The 21,437-nt window shown below is 43.4% G+C and overlaps 1 protein-coding gene across 1 annotated transcript; it reads right to left on the bottom strand.

Annotated features, from left to right (window-relative positions):
- On the bottom strand, nucleotides 1-20,686 carry lhpp (phospholysine phosphohistidine inorganic pyrophosphate phosphatase). The gene is made up of 7 exons (XM_076760059.1): nucleotides 20,528-20,686; nucleotides 20,073-20,260; nucleotides 19,320-19,473; nucleotides 19,132-19,195; nucleotides 18,938-19,030; nucleotides 17,248-17,339; nucleotides 1-697 (listed from the first exon to the last, which is right to left on the bottom strand). Exons 1-7 carry the CDS (start codon nucleotides 20,656-20,658, stop codon nucleotides 604-606), a joined length of 816 nt encoding a protein of 271 aa, XP_076616174.1. The 5' UTR covers nucleotides 20,659-20,686; the 3' UTR covers nucleotides 1-603.
- Nucleotides 20,687-21,437: the final 751 nt, after the last annotated feature.

Here is a 21,437-nt window from a genome sequence, read left to right on the forward strand (position 1 = left end):
TCAGCATGTGGACCTCTCCCCGCTGCTTTATTTAGGTCGGGAACGTGAGCAACAACAACATTACCTACACATAATGAACTACTTACATGAGGTGAATGCATGTTAAAATGCACTACAGCTACGTTTCAATTGCGCAGTTCCAGTTTGACTGCTAACTGTCTTCACTTTAAGTATCTCTGCAAAGAATCTGTGTAACACGAGCAGGGAGGCTGAACACAGCATTACTTTGCTGTCAGTCAGCAGCTGGTTACAGGCACATTCATGTCAACTCGAGGTATCTTATCTATGCCAATCATGTACTGACAAATACACTCACAGCTCTAACGTGTTCCAGATTAGCTCTTGTAGACCTGGATAACAGTAAGCCGTCTCATTCTAGTTTGTTCTACAGTGCGTGTGAGCACCAGATGGTGGGTGTTTCCCATATTTGTCAGTTACAGGATATTTGGATGGTACTTTACTATTGTACTGCTTTCACATGTTACTTGAATGCAGTACACCCTTCCCACCGGAAACAACACTTAGCTGTATGAAAATACCACCAGCCTGTATCACCCAGGGTCACGTTTAAGTGGTGTGTTTCCAGTGTCCGCCGCCTCGTCCTCAGTGCCTCTGATTGAGGATCACGTCCACGGCCTGGGCCAGGTTGTCCACGGTGCCATCAGCCGTTACCGTCAGGTGCTTCTCGTCACTGGGCCTGAGGGAGGACATGCAAAAGCACATGCTTAAGGACACGCAGCAGAGGAAGACACGGGAACAAGCAGCCACCTCAGGAAACAAGAGAGACTAGCAGTTTGATGTTATCAGCCACAGGACTGAATGTATGATGCGGAGCAGAGCAGGACATGATGGTCTAAGAAGGTTCAGGAAAGGCCAAGCTTGAACAATTCTACAGCTTGAGGGGAATAATAGGATCTGTGTCCAGAATGATCATAAGAGCTCACTTATGACCAACAGCACTGTACGAAAAATTAAGGTTTTGCACGATTTTTTTTCTCGCTGTGTTTATATCTTCACACGTAAAGGTGTCTCCGCATCTGCTTGCCAAAAGCCCCAGCAGGGTAGTGCCTGTTTTCTGTCTCCATCACCAGCTGTCACGCACTGTTCCAGGCTTCTTTAATTTATCTGAAGGCAACTAAAAGCAGACCAACTGGGGACTTTAATGAGAACTGCTAATTCCAAAACACCCAGTTTCTTAAAATAAAGCCAAGAAAATAATTTGGTTGTGGGACCCAGAGAGGATGCAGTTGCAGGATGCTAAAAGGTTGGAAGAGAAAGAAGAAAACATATTTCTGCTGCACAACACTGAGTTTATTTTTACTGAACGTTTCTCAAAGCTTTGGTTTTTCGGGGGAATGGCATCGTCAGTCTGTCCACCACTTTGGTCCAGGCTCAAATATCTCAACAGCTACCGGAAGGATTGGTATGAAATGTAGAGATATCTACGTAAAAGCTCATGGCTGATAAATACACAGCTGACCGGCAGTAACCAGCAGACATTGCTTCTTTCTAAAGGGTCGTAGATGATGGCTGTGCTCAATCATTATGTCGATTTAATGGGGATGGGTTATGAGATTGGGTTATGTTTACAGTATGATATGCACAGATAATGTTTTACAGTTTTTCAAGTATCTAATATCAAGTGAACTTTTGTGCTCCTACGTGTGAATGTATTCGTGGAGGAATCAATAAAGACAAAGGTCACAGGCCAAATACATCAGAAACCGCTGATCAGAGTTTTGTCTCAAGCTGGTTTCCTAAATCGTTGAAAATCCGTAGGAGGCACAGGGCAGCCTTGCCTATCCCCCTCCTGGCTGCTGCCATTGTTTGGCTCAGGGCCCAGTGAAGGATGCAGATATGGCTGTTTAATCAGCTGGTAGGGGAAATGCGATCCATTTGGCGTGGCACCAGACCCCGGCCGGCATGTGGGACCCTTTTCCTCCCCATCACATCAAAAGGCAGAGACGCCCCCTTCATTCATCCGCAGGGCTGCCCAGGATTCCTGCTCATTTATGAAGAGGTGCCTATAGATCCCCCCCTCCCCCCGACCTCCCCGGGCTGCCTTGACCAGGCTCTGTGTGCTGCCTCTGTTCCCCAGTCACGGGTTGGAGCTCCAGATGGGGAGGCTTTGTCTGGCCCTGGATGTGCGGCACACACCACCATTAATCCTGCCCTCTGAGAGCTTGCAGAGAACCATGGCAAATATTTGCGAGCCGCCCAAGTGTAGCATCAGAAAGAAGAGGCCAGTGTGTGTGTGTGCGTGTGTGTGTGTGTGTGTGTGTGTGTGTGTGTGTGAAGATAGGTGTTGAATACTGAAGCTGCAGTGAATACGGAGAAGCCGTGCCATGTGTTTACGCATGTCTGTCAGCCACCAGTACTTGGGTTATGTGAGCTGGTTCGCTAATGGTCTGGGTGTTATGTCTCCTGTGCTGGATTACTCCCACACCCTTTTCTGCCCGAGGACTGATTGAGTTCACACACGCACACACAGGCATGAACACACAGGCAAGTCAGTCACATGGCTCTTATGTTTCAAGCAGCGAAGCCAGCAGCATCGACCACACTGTCTCTCCAGCCTGATGCTCCTCTAAATCTCCCATGGCCTCCGCCTTTCAGATATGCATGCATGTGTGTATTCATTTTACTGCTTTCCTCCCAGTGCCATGAATAATGAAGGAGCAACCAGGTCAATGTGACCATGCAAAATTCAGCACAACGCAGCTAGTGTTACCGATGAGGTAATCTGCGGCTCGCTGCGTGTCCTTCAGGTCAATGTAATATCAATACACATGAAAAGACAAGCTCGGTCCCTGAGCCTGACGGACACTGCGCAGCCTTCACGAACGGATGAGGTCAGCCATGAGGTAGGAGGTGGGAAGCAGCCAAGAATTTAGTTCAACACAGCTGCCACAATGCTGACAAACTTCACCAGAAACTTGGTCAGTGATCATAAGGCGAGGGGCCTCTTGGCACAGAACTACGGGAGCTGAATCTGGATCGATCGGGGTCGTGGTGAAAGAATTGTTGATTCATGGATTTGCTTTTTGACAGAAATGAATCGACAATGACTCTGATAATTAATCCTTTAATTTATCAACCGAAACACCAAACATCCTCTGGTCCCCCAGGTCGAAAAGTATTATACTTTACTGTAACAGAAATACAATAAACAGAAATATAAATAAATAGAAAGTATGAAAGTGTCATCTTAATTTAAAGTATGTTTGACGGATACTTTTAAGAAGTGTACCTCTGAATAGATGTCATTAAGCTCTACTTAATGTATTAAAATGAATATACTAATTCAAACGGTATTTCAAAGTACTTCTAAAAAGTGTACTTAAGTGTATTATAAATTGTACTTCAGTGTACTGAATTACAAATACTTCTAATAGAGATAAAATGTACTTTTAAAAAGTGTACTTATTTTCAATCCCTTGGTAAAACACTATTAGCATTTAGTATTAGTATTTAAGTATATTTCCAACACATTGGTGATATAATACAATTGTACTGCAAGTGTGTTTTGAATGCTCATGAATCCTGATTTTAACCGGTGTACTTCAGTGCACTTAAAAGTTGTAAAAAGTTTAGTAACTATTTTCACTTTCAGTATATTCAAGTGGTACTCAAGAACTATTTGAGTGAACTTAAGTATACTTGAAGGCGACAAAGTACCACAGAGTATACTTAGTACATTCTTCAAAAAGTAGAATTTAAGTATAATATTTTTGATCAAAATATAGTCAGAAATATAGATAACAGGTTAAACGCTGATAATCCTGAACTTTGATCTTCTAACACTTCATCCTTTTAAGTTATGGACGCCGAATGTATTTTAAATATGTATTTTAAATTCTGATTCTTGCAGATTTTCAAAGGACTCCAAAACAATAAATCGTCTATAATAAGTCATCGAGCAGCGTAACTCATCATTCCGTGTGCTTTAAAACAGGTACATACTGTACATCTCTAATCCCCTACAACAGCTATAACATGACAGTGGATTAACAGTTGTGCAAGCTGGACACGAGAACATGAGTATCATGTACATGATGCGCAGGCAGGTTTCAGATTATAGCATATTTACGAGTGTCATACGGATAGAAATACAGTATAACATGATACATGGCTCAATAAAACGCAGAGATACGTTTTTATAAGGACAGACCGCACCGCCGTGAAATGCAAGTTGATACGTACGACTCAAATAGAGAGTGTACGAGCGTGTGAAAGTCAGCTGATGTCAACCACCGGGAGAGATGGGAAACAGAAATAAAGAAAAGGGCGGCTATCAAGGTGGCTGACCGTGGGGTGAAAGGCATGGCAGCCTTCCCATCGGTTAATGCTTAACACACTAGTGCATACACAAAGACACACACGTTTGCACAGAAGGAAGCAAAACTGTCACATACGGCCGATTTCGATTTACACTTCTCTCTTAACCTCTTCACCTGTGCTGAGTGTGCGTTTCGTTTGACATCGCGCAGATAAAGCAGATAAGGCATGCACGAGTCTGAGCCGACAGTGCGTGACACTCAATGCTTTGGGCTGAACGCAGCGACACACAGAGCGACTTTTGGGAAACCTGACTGGAAACAGCAGCTGGAGTTCGACACATCGAAAGATCTTGTTTTTAGGAAACTTTGCAGCTTTGAACTAACTTTCCTGTGACTTGACTCTTCATGGAAACTTAGTCCATCGTGGCAAAAATGCTAATTGCAATTACTTGAGATCACACATATTTAAAATGATTTAATTGTCTTCAGAGTTACTGGAAGCCAAAATTGTAATTGAAGGTTCAATTCTACAAATTGCCCAGCCCTTGGGAAAATTACAACTTAAAATGACAACCGTACAGGCACGTAGCAGACCTCAAAAGAGGCAGGCTCACTGGTTAAAACAAAAGCAAAAGTATACAGCAAAACTGACAGACTGCAGCAGAAAAGAGGAACAACGTGGAAGCGAAAGAACAAGGACGTGACACCGACAAATGCAACTTAATAAGAATAATTAGGTGTAACGTTTTCGTGATGTTTCCTCTTTAAATAAAAGACCGTAACACCCCTGGCATTCTGTAATGTGTGCGGTCACCTGGCTTTGCAGTGAGGAATCTCATTTATGAGAGCAATGACAAGGCTGCAAGGAAAAGAGTCAACCTGCCAGCATGATACGGAAAAACACTCGGGCCAGCTCATTGTGTAGAAGTGTGTTTTTCATACCAGACCAGTGAAGGCACCATCAGTGAAAACACTGCCTTTCCACACTCTGACTACATAACCATAACCCGGAGGAGAACACGGCCGGGTGATAACTATAGCCTTTATGTTCAGCCAAGCCTTGTGGGTGACATAAGATACTAACACCAGACAAAGCTTTCTCCCCTCGCCCTGAAGGGAGGAGAAGGTTTGTAAGTGCATGTGTTTTCTGCTCCTCGGTGACGTTGCAGGAGTCTTGGCCTTGAGGGTGAGAATGTGATCGCAGTTTGACTGGTTCAGTTCTAAACAAAAGGTCACGGGAGACACTGATGGAGTATTAGAGCCAGCTGAGACGCTCCAGCCGGGTTTTATCATCATCCACTCCAGCAGCTTCACTTTTATTCATCACTTTTCTCTTTTACCTGTTATTTACAGAACCACAACGCTGATAACTGCCTTGACATAATACAGCTGCAGCCTCTTCTGAAAAACAGCCCAACCGAACTGGGGAAACCACCATGTTGCATGTTATGGCAACAGCAATGACAGATGCTAAGCTGAGGCCTTCACATCCTCTGCTGAGTTTGTGGCCATGCAGCAGCCGTTATCACTTCACTGTACAAAAGCTGTGTAACGTTGAGTCACGATCAGCAAACAGCTGCGGTGGTTTTCACAATTCAACACACGCAGACTAACGGTTCTTTCCAATCGAGCAGGACGCAAAGGGGATTCCCTGGTTGCAGCGTGCAGAGCCACTTGATTTTTTTCCATCCTGTAGCTCTCTGAAAACCTCTTGTGTGTATGTGTGTGCATGTGTGTGAGAAAGAGAGAGAGAAACTGGAAACTTTATCTTTCCCAACCACAAACACATCTGAGCCAAAACGAACAGGACGTAAAGCGTCAACCTTCACTTTCTGTCTCTGCGACGCTAACAGCGCTATGTTGGTCTCTTTGCAGGCTTTACCTCCTGAACTACAAATCTTGTGTACATTACAGATCACAATTTCAAATGCCTGCAGGATTACACTTGAAGTACTTGTTCAGACTCTCAAGAAGCATTGATTTCTGTTAATTTACATGTATGAAAATTAAGTACCAGTCCCTTGAAACAGCCTCTTGACCAGCAGTCCCCAGCGGGGGTCTGTTGGCCCGACATGCACCAAATATGTTCTTATAAATGAATTATAAACTAGATGGTACTTCACATTATCAATTGTCGATACGGTCATGCATTTAACAATTGGTTGTTATGGTCAACTGTATATCCATTACTTTAAGCTAACAATTTAAAGTGTTTCTCACATACTTTTAGCTCATCATTTCAACTGCTGCTCCTGTACTTTTACCTAGTTCAACAGTTTATTGACTGCTTGTAGCTGAAGATTTCCACAGCTTCTCGAGTACTTTTAGCTAAAGATTTCAACTGTTTATTCATTACTTTTACATAGTTAAACTGCTTTTCGGGTACTTTTAGCTAACTATTTCAAGTTATTACTCTGCAGTACTTCAATCTAACAAGTGTTTATTCATTACTTGTGGCTAACTAACTTTGAATGTTTATCCATTACCTTTGGTGAACTAATGCAACTGTTTATTTATGAAGTATAGCTAACCATTTCAGCCGTTTATCCTGCACTTGAAACTAAACTTTGTATCAAATACAACAGCTGGTTATGATAGTTATTGTTTATGTAAGCAAACTGACAAAAGGAAACTCCGTTTATCATTTCACAGCTGTCCTGCCAGTGTTGTGCTCAATATGCAGAGCTTCATGTGACCCAGATCTAACCACACTCTTTTCATCAGCGTGTTATTATTAGCAGAGCCGCTGATGACTTGCTGAGCCTTCATCAGTGTGTGTGTGTGTGTGTGTGTGTGTGTGTGTGTGTGCGTGTGTCTATATCTCAGTGAGCAGGAGTGTTTTGTTAGCGGTGAGGGACTGCTGAGTCACCTGCTTCTGCTACAGAAAATGCAAACGCACATGTGCAACCACACAAACACATACACACAAACCATTAGAAGAAAAAATGGCTCCAGCTGAAACCAGGCAAGTGCCCAAGTCCCCCCAGCCAAGCAGCCTGTCTATTGGTAATTGCAAGAGGGATTGGATCCCCATTGAAACGACTAAGGGCCTGTGTTCATGTGTTTAAGAGGCAGTGCTATGTTTCAGCTTGCCATCTGTGGGCTTTAGCTCTCCGATTCTCTCCCACTCTCACTCCTTTTCTTTCTTTCTCTTCTTCTCTCTCAGGGGTGGAAAAGTACCGTCGAGGGGCTCAGTGGCCAAGGCCCGGCCGGCTCCTTTGTCTCGCCGTGGGAGTCTAGTCTCACTGTGAAAAAAGCTCCGGTTAATTATTAATATCTCATTGACTTATAACGCACAGCAGGCTTTAGAGGAGCCTGCAGGCAGAGGAAGCTGTCACTCTGGGGTGGAGAGGGATGGTCGGCCAGGCTCGGGCACCCACCGGAGTGTCATGAAGCTCTTTAATCTCTTTGCACAGCTACTGCCACATCCATCTAGAACCCGTCCCCCATCTCTGGCGACCCTGTTACGCTCCGATCTGACGTTTATCTGATCCAAACAGAAGGTTCAAAACATAGCTTGAATGAAAGAGAACAAGATGTTGCAGATTTGGGTGGGGATAAGTCTCACTTCACCTTTTCTACTCTCATTTTAGCTTTGTTGTACTTTTCTCAGATTTGTCACTCAGTATCGTGTGATCACAACGTCATAAAATGACCTCTTATCTGTTACACGGGGTGCTCTTGTACTCAAATACTAACCTCCTGTGGTTAAGTGTGGCTAAATATGGCAAAAATATGAGTTATGAATAAAGTTTATGCTGAGCATGTAGATGGACAGTGGAAAAGTGGATTACGCTGCAGCAGCTGTTTGATAGGTTTCTATGGATATTTTGCAGTGTTTTGCCACGAGGCTTGGACGCCACTTGAATACACTGCAACTGCTGAGACTCCAAGTTGATATGTTTTACTGAAAGCATAGAAATATGAAATGCATCTGTTAAAAAAGACAAAGGGAAACTAGATTTATGCTATGAGACCATTGTGTGAAATTCTATCATAATTGATAAGAATTCTTGAGTTATGGCCAAAAATGTGTTTGTGAGGTCACAGTGACTTTTGACCACCAAAATCTAATCAGCTCACCCTTGAGTCCAAGTGCTAAATTTAAAGAAAGTCCCTCAGGCGTTTCTGAGCTATCATGCTAACGAGAATGGGACAGATGTATGGACAGACAACCCAAAAACTGAACGCCTCCGGCCACGGCTGTCGCCAGCACAGACACAATAAAGACAGAGCAGCGCAGGGTCTCCGGCCAACAGCAGAGTGCCTGATGGATGAGGAAATCATTTCCAGAATTGATTGTGTTTACATTCCCCACAAAGCAGCCGATTCCAGTCCATGGGAATGGGATGAAAACATCGCTTAGCCTCTAAGTTAATTAGCGGGACTGTATGGCATTGTATGGAACACTACACTGAAAATCAATCCTACACGTTTACGGCAGAGAAAATTCAAGAAGACATCATTTCTAAGTGTTAGCATTTAGGTGCACTTAAAAAGTTCATGTATTTGAGAAAACTGTAATTGCAGTGCAATCCTGAGGCGCTGCAAAGGATGTCGAGAAGAATAACCCGCCCACCTCCAGACAAGAAGGGATAAGGTGGGAGCGAGCAGCCAGGAAAGAGAGCCAACCAACAAAAAGCAGCTTTCATGTGTTGTCTGTTAAAAAGGAGGGTAATGCAGCAGTGGAAATGGAAACGACATGTAACATGTATTTTCCTATTTTGCCATGCAAATGTTTTGCCAAAGGCGCTGCTGCTGACTGACAAAGGAGCTATGGAGAACAGCCGTCGGAGATTAGCAGACAGGACTGAAACAAGGGTTGATTCATGGATGGTCGAACACTTTTAGCCTGCCTGATATGATATGCTACTATGAAAGTATGAGATCCATGGATTTGTATACATAGATGATCATCTCCGTTACTCTGGGGCCACACTGTTTTACCATGGGAGCAGCAATAAACCAAACACTGCTGACTCAATCTGCCTGTTTGCTGCAGAGCAAACAAAACCTAAGGGGTCACAACGCTCTTGGTTTCAGTTCCTCTGATGATCTGGGGGGACCTAGATACAAAAGAGCGACCCTGCAGATTCCGCACCAGTTCAAAGGCCACACTGTGCACATAGCATGATTCAGTGGATTGGAGCAATCGGTCTCTGTGGAGGCGCAGAGGCGAACAGACCTCAATGACACAGAAATACTGCAGCAGCCGAGTTGTCGAGCTTGTAATCTCACAGTCCACAGCCTCAGCGGAGAAGAGTGTGATGAGATAACTTCACTTCCTCCCCACACAGACAAAACTAACGTGCTAACAGAGGTTAACAGGACAGGGCGTGGGACTGCACCACTGCGTTAGAACTTATGAAATGCCTGCACTCTCGTCTATAAAAGAAAAACCGCTCACAAAGGTCAGGCCATAGCAAAAGTACAGAGAAACTGCAACTCCAGCATTATCTCCTCAGACACGACCGCACGTCAAATCCAGTTCTGCAAAAGTGTTCTCCAAAAAGACAGTCATTATCATGGGTAAAAGGATATTTTCTAATTGTGTGGATGATCCATGCGAACAACGCCTTGAAATGTGGTAAGTCACATATGCTAAAGACAATCACTCCCTGTCTGCCATGTACATTATCATAGCAACTGAGGCCATAGGACACCAGTGGAGGAGTGAAAGATAAGCTAGGCTGAAATACAGTATGTACCTGAGAGCCATCCCAGGGGCAGCGCTCAGTTTATAAAGGAGATTAAGCTGCAACCACAGCCGTGCACGTTCGCCCTGTCAAGGTTCAGTGTCACAGATCTGCGAAGGACAAAGCCCATCCATAAACCTAACACTGCTGTGCTGTGTTCAGCCTGGTGTCTGTCGGATTCACAGGAATGGAGATCTGATAGGCTGTTTATGTCAGAGGGGGAGAGCATCACCTTTCTGGAGTCACACACATAATCCGCTGAAATGTTCACACTCTTCCATGAACCCTTTCACTCAGTCACCCATTCAACCTGTATATTTATACAGGGAGGAGAATTGTTAACTCTGTTTTGCATAAGCGCCCTGTGTACACAGAAGAATGAAAACGGATGTATTACATGTCGCAAATAGTGTTAGTGCAAACAAATTACAGAAACTAACGCTGAAACCTATAAAGCAGAAACTGGAGCAGAAGAAGAAGCAAAATCTCATCTTCAAAAGCATATATTAAAAGATATAAATACATAATATCTGCAATATACTCACGGATCACCTCACTGAGCAAAAACAACTGAAAGCCTCTATTTTTTTTGGCCGGCTTCAGTTTTGAAATTAAAAACCTCTGGAGGACGCTTAAGTTCAGATTAGTCTGATTTCCTGTTATGTTAAAAGGGTACATCTTGCTAGAATGACATTAAAATCCTGGCAAATGATTTATGTGCAGTTTTCAGGGGTCAGAATACAATTACACATGTGAAAATATTCTATTTTGACACAACATTGTGCAAGCAATTGAAGGTTTATCACGCAGATCCTGAACACTATGTTACATGGAGCTGAGAGCAAAGACCGTTCCACTGTGGGAGCTCTACCTCGCTCTTACAATCTGTTTGCTCAGGCTGATGGACCATTTGCTTTCCTAATGAGCAGTCCTTCCTTCTGCTCGCTGCACTGATAATGGCTTTATTTGCGTGACTTCATTAGAGTGGCCCGGTGGAGATCTGCTCTGGATATCCCCACCAATCACAGTGTTATGTGTCACTCACCCAGTTGGGTATGTATGGGCCGCTGGGAGGGAGGGAATGATTTCACTGGATCTGACCTGAACTGGGCCAATGGGGATCATTTACACTTTACTGGTGCCATGAGATGTTAAGAAGGACGTCTCTTAAGCTGTCAGCGCTTCCTCTCACACTCTCTCACAGGCCTGAACCATCCAACACCACAGCCTGAGGCCTACTCAGACGACTGAAGTCACATTAGAAAACTTCACTACGGCCTCAAACCAAACTCTTTTGACTCTCCTTCCACATCTGCCTCAGACCTGCTGGTTCTAATGACGCTGATTACAGGAGTAGCAGTTACAGTGATAGCTATGAATATTTGCATACCGACCATCTGGTGAGAACTGTGTGTTCTAACTGATGTGTTTCATTGCACAACACTGCGTGTGTGCACATGTGTGTCTTTGCATGAGCACAACAGCTTCATTGATAAGGTGTGTGCTAACCGCTGTAATTTATACTGCATGTTACACAGTTCACAGCAGTCATAAAACAAAAACACTGTCATTGCAAATCTGTAACACATTTTACAGACCTTTTTTCATGTTTTCACAACAACCAGAGTTGGAAAAAGTGAAAAGAAAAGACTTTAATTTCATATCAGATATCAGGAAATTCTGGCAGCTATGGTATCTCCCAGTTAGCCTCAACAAAGCCGCAGCAAAGAGGCAGCAAATACATCATTGCTTGCAATTACATATTGTGAAAATCCAACACGTAATCAATTCAGCTAACAGGAGCTAATGTTTGTTTGTCTTCGGTTTTCCTCGTTAACGACTAACACTACAAAATAGCTAATTTAATCTTAGCTTATGTGTACCTGGTGTGACTACAAGGCTAGCCAACCTGACGCGAATGGAGCATTGAACTATCTTTAGCATGTTGCTAATGTTAGCATGTGTGGTATTAAGAAGCATTAGCACGTTTAGTTTTCTATATGGTCTGAGCTCGGAGGAGCAGCGACGAAACCGACTCACAGCACGCTAAAAACGCTGAAGGAAAACTAATGTGCGTGGTGATCCCATGGTTACTCGCCCCCACTTCAACGCTCGCTTCCTGTTAGCGTCCCTCAGTGACGGCGGCAGACATAAAGGCCATGAACCAGGGTGCAATTTCAGCAAACTGGTTCATAGTTTCTATCATCAGGGACTGAGTCTCTCCGGAGACTTTCATCTGGCTCGGCCTGCTTGGAAAACAGTTTCCCAACACTCACACTAGCAGTGAAGCATTGGCCACAGGGAGAGGTTTACAATATAACCCATTCTGAGGATGGTTGCTGCTGTGTGAAACTGTTTGCTGTGCACTCTCTGCCAGATTCCAAATGCAGTCCAGTAAGGGCTTCCTCTAAGTCTCTGGCCCTCATTCAACATACCTAACAACACTGTGTCTGACACATCACCACACTGCTTTCTCCTCCACAGAATTACAAATGTCAGCGCTGAGGGCGTGTGTTTAAATCAGAAGTCTGAAATCCTGCTTCTTTGATTATCACGGAAACACAGAGAGACAGTCAGCACAGCAATTAAACTCGTTTCCAGATAGTGCAGGAAGGGAAGAGCGCGACGTCAACCTGCTTTCATGAGGCCTCAAAGCTCGCCAGTTCTGTGCTGATGCAGTTCCTTGAAGATAAGAGAACAGAAAGAAGAACACACGACCAGTGGAGGCCACAGGCCGCGGGAGATGACTACTTAAAAAGACAACTAATAGCTGCAAGACAGAGAAAGCAAGGATGGCACACTCATGATGTGACTGCTCTGCCAGAATCAAACAGTCTGAGCAGAAATATAGAGAAGCACAGTTTTGTGCCGATCCTGGTGCCAAGTTGACATATTTTCTGGGTTTTTATGTACTGCTACAAAAACAACCCAAACACGCACCTTTTAAAAAGCTGCACTAATCAATATTTTGCATTAATAATAGATCAAACGGCTATGTGTGATATGAAAGGGGTTACTCATCGTGCTGCCCCCACACAGAGAGCATGCCCATAGCTGGTGAAAAGAGCGGAACCATTTAGCAGAAAGAGCCACATATTTCTCTCAGTGGTTGATGGAGACCAAACCAGAGCTAAAAGGCAGCTGAATACAGGACTCGAAGATGATGCCACTGCGTGACTGCTGGGCGTCACACGTTAGGCATATCAGATTTATGAGGCCACATGTCACTGCTGTGTTCACAGCTTGATCCACTGCCCCCAAGTGGACAAACAAACAAACAATTCATAAAGCTTTAATACTGAATTTTGCTCATTATTGACACATTTATCAACAAAAACCTTTTTACTTTCAACAGAATTATCCAAAATTCATCAGTCCAAAGGTGCTTTCCTCGAGACAGTAGAATAACAAAATTACTTATGACAGTATAAATCAGGAAATCCAGCAAAACAAGACGAAGAACGTGACCAAGTCGCACATGGTCTGAGTTGGATACTGAGTTTCACTCTGCGACGGTTTTAGATATTAAACCTTTGAGATTAGATTGTCTGCTTTAATGTTGTGATTGCCCACAACATAACTACAGAGCTGAGAGGCTGAGCAGGGCCTGGACGAGAGCTCGGTGTCTGCAGAGCGTTCCCATACAGCTGATTAACATCAGCAGTCAGAGCTCGATACTCCCAGTCTAATTTCCAACCACTTTTTTGGTGTAGGCCCCTCGTTTCAAACCTGTTCTACATTAAAGAGCAAAGGGTTCTCTGGCTCCCCCGAGGGAAGCGTGCTAACCTTCGCTCATTATTTAAGAACGAGGGAAAGTTCACTGCTAGCAGAGCACTCCTCGAGTACAATTACCCCTATATTACACCTATAGCCTCAACAGCCATCACTGGTAGGCACTGTAATATCACTTCTCTTGGCTCCTGCTCTTGAATTTAATCTGCAGGAGCCATCACAATAACATAACAAGCACATTCATGTGCTGTGGTCGTGAAAAAGTACAGTGAAAAAGTACACGTGAAACCCTCTTGCTGTGCATGCTTAAGATAACAAGCACTCATTTACTTCAACCTAACCCTAAAACACTGCACACTTTTAGCTTTGTCTAACAGAATTATGATGACATGTACCATCTGACAAGGCGAGGCACACTGAGGGAGCCGACAGGTTGATGAGTTCACTTCAAAGCATGTAAAAGTCGACCTCGAGTCGTCTGTGAGAGTGAGAAAGCAGACAGTGAAACATACAGAAAGCCTCTGCGTCTGACAGAGCTAAACTGAGCTTAAAGCATTTCAGGTCTTATGCCATCCATGCTGAGTAACAGCACGTCAAAAGCTTTTTAAAATATGCTGATATGATTAGATTAGTCTGTGATTTGTATCTTTTTCCCTTCCTGTCTTGTCACTGGGCCTGGGGTATTTGAAGCAGTCTTTTCTCCAAGCCTGAGGCCTGCGCAGCATCTGGTTGACTTGGAAACAGCTGTGTTTTCACAGATCTGACTGAGGGTTTATAGCTGCTCCCAGCAAGCCTGGGTTCACTGCGCCTGTTTGGCTAAAAAATGTTAAATCTCACGTCCTCTCCTCTCTCACAGTCCCCACAGAAACACTGTTACTGTCGCCGTTTCTCTTCTTGTTCTCTGGGAATGTATACAGCGTACTGTCTAATACGTCTGCATGTGGGATATTAGGAAGTGTCTCTGTTTAATGAGTAAATGACAGCACACGTTAGAGCCATAAATCATAATCTGCTGCACAAATGTTACTTCCTGTTACTGGCTGTGCTTCAGAAGCACGAATCTACAAATACAAGTGTCTCCTGTTACTGCTCACACACAAATATGATGCATGACTTATTCAAAGCAGGTAATGCAGCAATAAACCATCAAACCATAGCAGCTCCTGTAAACAGCATCTAATATCAAAAGGCTCTTTATCTTTGGTCCAAATATGCAAACATGTGCTGCTAACTGATGATTTACCGTAACACAACAGCGTCATTTTACTGTAATATTCTTAAAACATTATGTAATAGCTTGCTGTATTGCCTGTGCATGCATTTGTTTCACAATATAAACTCCTTCACCTATCGGTCCATAAATATAGACCACCACAGCTGAAACATAACTCGATACACGATGTAACGAGAGAGTGATTCCACATATGTTCCTCTGTGGGAAACATCCCATTTACTCTGACCAGTTGCTCCCTCCTCCTCCTCCTCCAAGAGGAAAAAAAAAACAAAACAAAAAACAAAACACTGGATGGGCAGTGATATCATTTCATCTGCTTTATCCTGTGTTTTGTTGACTGTATGGGACTCTGCTGAGTGTCAGCACGCTGGAGCTGAACTGAGCTGCAGGGAGAAGACTGTGGAGTCACATGGAGCAGATGGATTCTAGATCAGAGCACGTTCAGTCTCTCAGTCTCTACATGCGGTCACTGAGGCGCTGCATGCTGTTGACTTCTGAACTTGCATACCAGCACAGATATGCACAAGTTACACATGTAAATGCCAGCAACATGCACAGAAGCACACGACAGTGGAAACACCCCCCCCCCCATACACACTAGAGGACAGGTTTTACAGCGAGTGCTCTTAGCTCAGGATTAGAGCTGACTGATGCTCAAGCAGATTACTCAGCGTTCTCTGGTCACATGACCCGAGACCTGCATGCCAGTCCGAGGCAGTGGAGCAGGTCATCAAGCACGGCGCTCTTCAGATTAATGGCTGGTTTACAGCCAAACAAAGTGGTCACAATAACAGGAAGAGGTTTGATGTCCTCCGCAGCGGGGGCGATCTCTGAATGCTTCAGCCACCGCCGAGGGGCGACGGTCAGTGTTTCGAGGATCCCGGTGTAGACAACAGATATCTGGGCTGAGGTTCAGATTAGCAACTCAACTTTCAAACTTGACAACAAAAAAAAAAAGCTAATAAAAAGCTGAATCACCATCCGATGAGAGCCCATCGGATCAGAGACTGCATTTCAGCCAATGCCCTCCACATCTGTACTTGCATGCAAGCAAAGCCCGCTCAAACGTGATTGGTTAATAGTCATTGGACCACAGAGACCAGAACGCTTCCTATACCATAATCAGATTCTGCGTTCACATGCAGATATCTGCTACAGCAGGGGTGGAAAGTCTGCTCTGTTAAAGTCAAAGTACTGTTCTTAAGCACAATTTTGAGGTGTGTGTACAAGTATTTCCGTTTTATGCAACTTTTCAGTCTTACTTTTAATTGTAATAGACTATTTTTATATTCTTGTGTTGATACTTTTACTTAAGTTAAGGACCTGAATACTTGTTCCACTGCTGCAACAGTGACTGGGGCTGTGTTTAAAATGAGAAAAGCAAAAAAACAAAGCCTTTCCATTTCCAGAAATGTCTAAAGTACACATATAAAATGCAGGGGTAAGGTCGTATTACATACAGAAAAACCATTAAAAACATCCGTTACGGCTCAACTTTGAACATACATTATAATGTGTAGTTCCATAACAGTGTCTCCTCCTACTCGCAGGCACTTTTTTCTTTTCTTCAAGCCATAAGTACAGCATATATCATCTAAAATAATCAACCATATGTTCTTGTAATTACACCATATGAAAGGTGCCCCAGTAATCTCCAGATCTGGGATCATAAATCCTGGGTGAATATGACCTTGTGGGCTAAGAGCATTCAACATGTGGAGAGAATAAAGCTATTTTCTGCGGATTCTCAAATCAAATAAACAAATCTGGAGGACTGAAGAATGAGGCGGTTGGCTCACAGGAAGCCTGTGTGTTGTGGAGGAAACTTTGCTTCACAGTGCTGGTGTGAGGGCGCCCTCACCTGGCAAAAAGCTGAATAGGTTTTTAGTTTTGGATTTTACAGAATGGTCAGACTAGCTTCAAAATGCATAGAAAATGTGGATTTTTTTTTTAATAAAATGCATTGAAACATTTTCTTGTCACTTCTTCTTTTAAAGAGCTATAAAACATGGATATGCAGTATGATTTATGTGATACTTAATGATGCCTTGTCAGGAAGCAGTTTTTTTTTCTTTTTACCTCCAGGCATAAAAGTACAGATTAAACCAGAGAGCACGGCGCTATGGGGCTTGGCTCTTACTCAAGGATACCTCAGCAGGGCACACACTGTCATGGCTAAAGGATAACTTGGCTAACCAATAGGGCCACCTGTTGCCAATAAGGAGTCATGTTCAGGTCGGGTAGATTGTGTCGGTGAAACCATAGCTCACTCTGAGAGCATTTGCGGATTCAGGACATCACTGACCTGTATTTGCCGGTCCTGACTTGTACGCCTTTCATTCCACAGCGTTGGGCCCCACCTACATCATTCACCAGATCGTCCCCAATCATCAGCACCTGCAAGTGACGAGGGCGAAGAAAAAGAACAAATTTAGTTCGCTTTAGTCTGCCAAGAGTGGCAGTTGTTATCTCCTCCTGTTGTTCCTGCTGCATCATCAGCACTTGGCGGATCCATTTCACGCTGCCCTCCCTTCTCCTCATGTTTCTTTTTGAAAACTTCTCCGCCATCGTCTCCACTGACCAGGTGCTTGCTGTTACACAAGCACAAGATTGCCTGCTTGTGTGAAAAATGTGATTTCTGAAACAAATAGCAATGGTTCATAATCGGCAGATGGAGGTGAGGAGAGGGAAAAGAGCGACCAACAACAAGTGATGCAATAACAGATACTATCACACATTGGTTTGTACTTCAAAATATGGACATAAGAAGAACAAAACTTTATCAGTAACAGTAAAATGGGGTACTAAAAATAGGCTGGGAGCTCAAGGAACAAGCAGGCTGCATTATTCAGTAATGCAGGCAGGTTGATCACACTTGGAGATAACCAGGATCAGCTGAGGTATCACAGAGTTCGGTAGAGGAATGAAAGGAATATCACTGGTCTGCAGGAAGGGAGCAGTCTGATTTGATCATTGAGTGACTCAACAAACAAGAATCTCTACTTTGGGGAAAAAAAAAAACAACGAACCCTTTGCACCACCATCTCTGCCTGAAAGCCTGGGAGAGTAACTGAAGGCTTTGGAAAGGGCAGCAGATGTAGCTGTGGCTATATCCATGTCTCTCCCAAGAAAAGAAAATCCAGAGAAAAGAGTGAGGCTTAGACTGAGAACCGAGCTTTCTCAGGGTGCCAACTGCCGGGTCCAAATATAGATAAGCTTAGAGAGGCTGCAGCGATAGAGCACAGTGCTTAGACTTGAGATTAACTAATGCCTAGTCCATATGTACACGGTTATTTTTTTAAAAGCATTTTTTTCCTGTCCACAAGAGCACTGTGACGTCACCCGCCTTCGCCAAAGTAAACACACCCAGTCCTCACCAGCCAAAAACATCATAAGAGTTTTCCCCTCTCTAAACTGGGGATGGGCACTGAACACAAGCTCAAGCACCTGCTGATTCAAAAAGATAAAAAAAACCACAAGCGGGCACAACTGAACAGGAAGTGTCTTGGCTTTGTGTCAGCGTCTTCCTGTTTCAGCTGCCAGTTGCTAAATATATCAAGCTATCAATTAGGAGGTGTGTTCAAGTAATTGGTTTAATGTGCAAGAGGTATGTCTCGTTGGGAAAACTGAGTGGAGTGTTAACAGTTCAGCAGTGCAGCGTATGTGGAGCAGGTGGCTGCTATGAATGGGGCACGAAACCAGGAGGAAAACAAAAATCTTGAACAGTAAAGGTCGTTAGAATTGGAAATAATCTGCAGAACATACTGCACGCTCATAATGTGTGACATAAAGTACATATTCTCCATAAATTGGTCTGATGACTTCCACTCAAAGGCCAAAACAGAGTCAAAACACAGAGGAGTTCCCACGGCAAAGCTAAACGATTAGCATTTTAGCTTAGCTCAAAGAAGTGAAGTAAGACTCTACGTTGCTGCACATCAAATACTACACTAACTTGTACTCCCACATTCATAGTGTCCTCTGTTGTTACATACCTCATGTGCTTGAAGCCCCATGTCGTTGAGAACACTCTGGAAGAACGTTGAGGACGGCTTTCCAATGACTTCAGCCTTCAAATCACAGGCATACTGGAACAAAGAGGTCATTAAAAGCCATTGTCAGCATGCACAGAAGTGCTATTATCAATTCTTAATAAATATATCAATGCAAAATGATGCACCTACTGTACCTCCAGAGCCTTCATGTAGACCCCGACGTCTAGTTTCAGACCATCTGTCTCCTTGTAGTACCTCCTATGAAGGGAAACCATCACAAATGTTTTGTTTGGTTCAGTGAAGACATTTTGTGGTTCACCTTGTGCCTCCTACCTGGAATAAGCAATACAGTAAGGGCTACTGGCTTTTAATGAGCTCTTACCCTTGGCCGAGTGAGAACAGAACTGGTTTCTCCAGGCCTATAAGGACCGTGAATGCCTCGTTCAGGTTCTGGTAGGAAAATTTTTCAGCTGCATCTCCAATCACCACACAGTTTGGGTTGGTCTTGTCCACACTGTCAAACTCAGGGAGAAGTCCTGTGGAAGATTAACAAACAATTTAATACTTTTTAGGGTTAGGTCATTTAAAGGAGAAGTCTGGTGATATTCTATACTTTCATACTGTCTTTATAAACAAAATCAGCTTATTTCTCCGTGACACAGACCTTCAAAAACTATTAAAAACATGTTGCTTTATTACAGTGAACGTGATGGGAGTGCAGTTTATTGAGCCTATACATGACACTCATTGATATTTCTTAAAAACTACAGTGCTGTCTTAAGAAACTATTTAGATTTTTTTAATGAAACTATATATTTTTAAGTCGCTTTTCAAGATTGACATCTTTTGTAGGAAGCATCTGGCTTGGGGCAGAAAGTGAAAGACAGGCTGGGAAAGTGATCACATTGTTTGTTCTGGTCTGTTCATGGGCTCTGTGGACAATAACAACTGAATGAATTTAGGCTGATGTCAAGAATATTTGTTATGTGCAGTTTTGCTGTGTCACACACTCTGCAGGTGCATTCATGGAACATGCTAATCTGGTTTAAGTGGTTTATAAGGATCATTTTAGATGCACTGCACACAGGGTCAGATGCTGAGGATAACTAAGGCTGACTGTCAGTTAAAACATTACCATCATACACCAGCAGGTGAGGCCGCAGACCCCTGTCTTTCAGGACAGCTACGGCTGCAGGAGCGGGAGAGAAGACCTCAGACACGGATATGTCAAAGCCCAGTCTTTGGAGCTTGGCTACGAACATCTCTCTGGCGGCCTGGGTCTCATTGGTGCAGAAGCGCAGCTGCAGGTCGGACGCCTTGAGCCTTTAAAAGGGTCAGGAGGTCAGATTGAGGATGGAGCACAATACTATAGGACACAGTGACGCTGAGGCAAACATACAGCTGGAACGATGCGTGCACACAACCCGTTAGGAAGTCTTTTAAGGGAAAGCTAGCATACAGACGTTTACAGCACAGTCCATAACCGGGTGCATGCACTTTGCTCCATGGCCTTTGACAGTTAGGTATGCAGAGCATGTAAGTAGCTAAAAACTCTAAGAAGGTCTAAAACGACTCGATTCAAACACTCACTTTTTCACGGCCTCAATCGAACCAGAGATGGCTACCCCGTCGCCCTCCCCGCTGTCATATAAAACGCCGCACAAGTCCAGTATGACACCTTTCAAACTCTTTGCACAGCCCGGCCAGCCCGCGTCAGCCATGGCGGAATGACAGCCTCAGCGCGCATGCGCGCAAGGCAGGGCCGCCTGTCATGTCCTCGTGCGATTTGATTCAGACCGGTGGGACAAAAAAAACGAATAAATAAATCAACGGCAAGCTGCTTCCATCTTTTCAGATAAAAAAAACTACGGCAATCCCGGACAAGAAATATAATATTTCATATGAATCTGTTTCACTGGAAAATTATTCTCTGAAAGACCAGACGAAAATGACGTCCTACACAATTTGATAAAAACTAAATTAACAGACTAAGAACTATACTTCTAATGTTCCCTATACTCCCAAAATTAACACACTAATTATGAACAACATTCATCCTGCTAAAGAAATAATCAGACTACGTTTTAATATTGATAACTATCCATTCACAAATCGATTAGGGAAAAAAAAAAAAAAAAAAAAAAAAACAACTCAGCATTTCCAGCTTTTATCTCTAGAGACTATGATGATTAAAAATTGTTAAGTCTGCTGTAATGTAATTTTATGTCTGGCAAAAGTTTTCATACACAGAAATGGAACCCGGAAATCATCCCCCAAATTAGTTTCTTGAATGAATTTAAATGTTACTTTATTTATTATTATTATTGTTCATTTATTTATCTACTTTTTAAAAGATGCTCCCTCTGAATGAAATAACTGATTTAAAAAAAACTGTATTTCCCCTTATGCGTTAAAAATTACGTTTTATTTTATTTTCCGCAGTTCCTGAAGAATACGGAAGTGTCACATAAACACTCTAGGTGAGTCACCGAAATGAATG

The sequence above is a fragment of the Chaetodon auriga genome, chromosome 20, assembly GCF_051107435.1.
Source record: "Chaetodon auriga isolate fChaAug3 chromosome 20, fChaAug3.hap1, whole genome shotgun sequence".
Lineage (NCBI taxonomy): Eukaryota > Metazoa > Chordata > Actinopteri > Chaetodontiformes > Chaetodontidae > Chaetodon > Chaetodon auriga.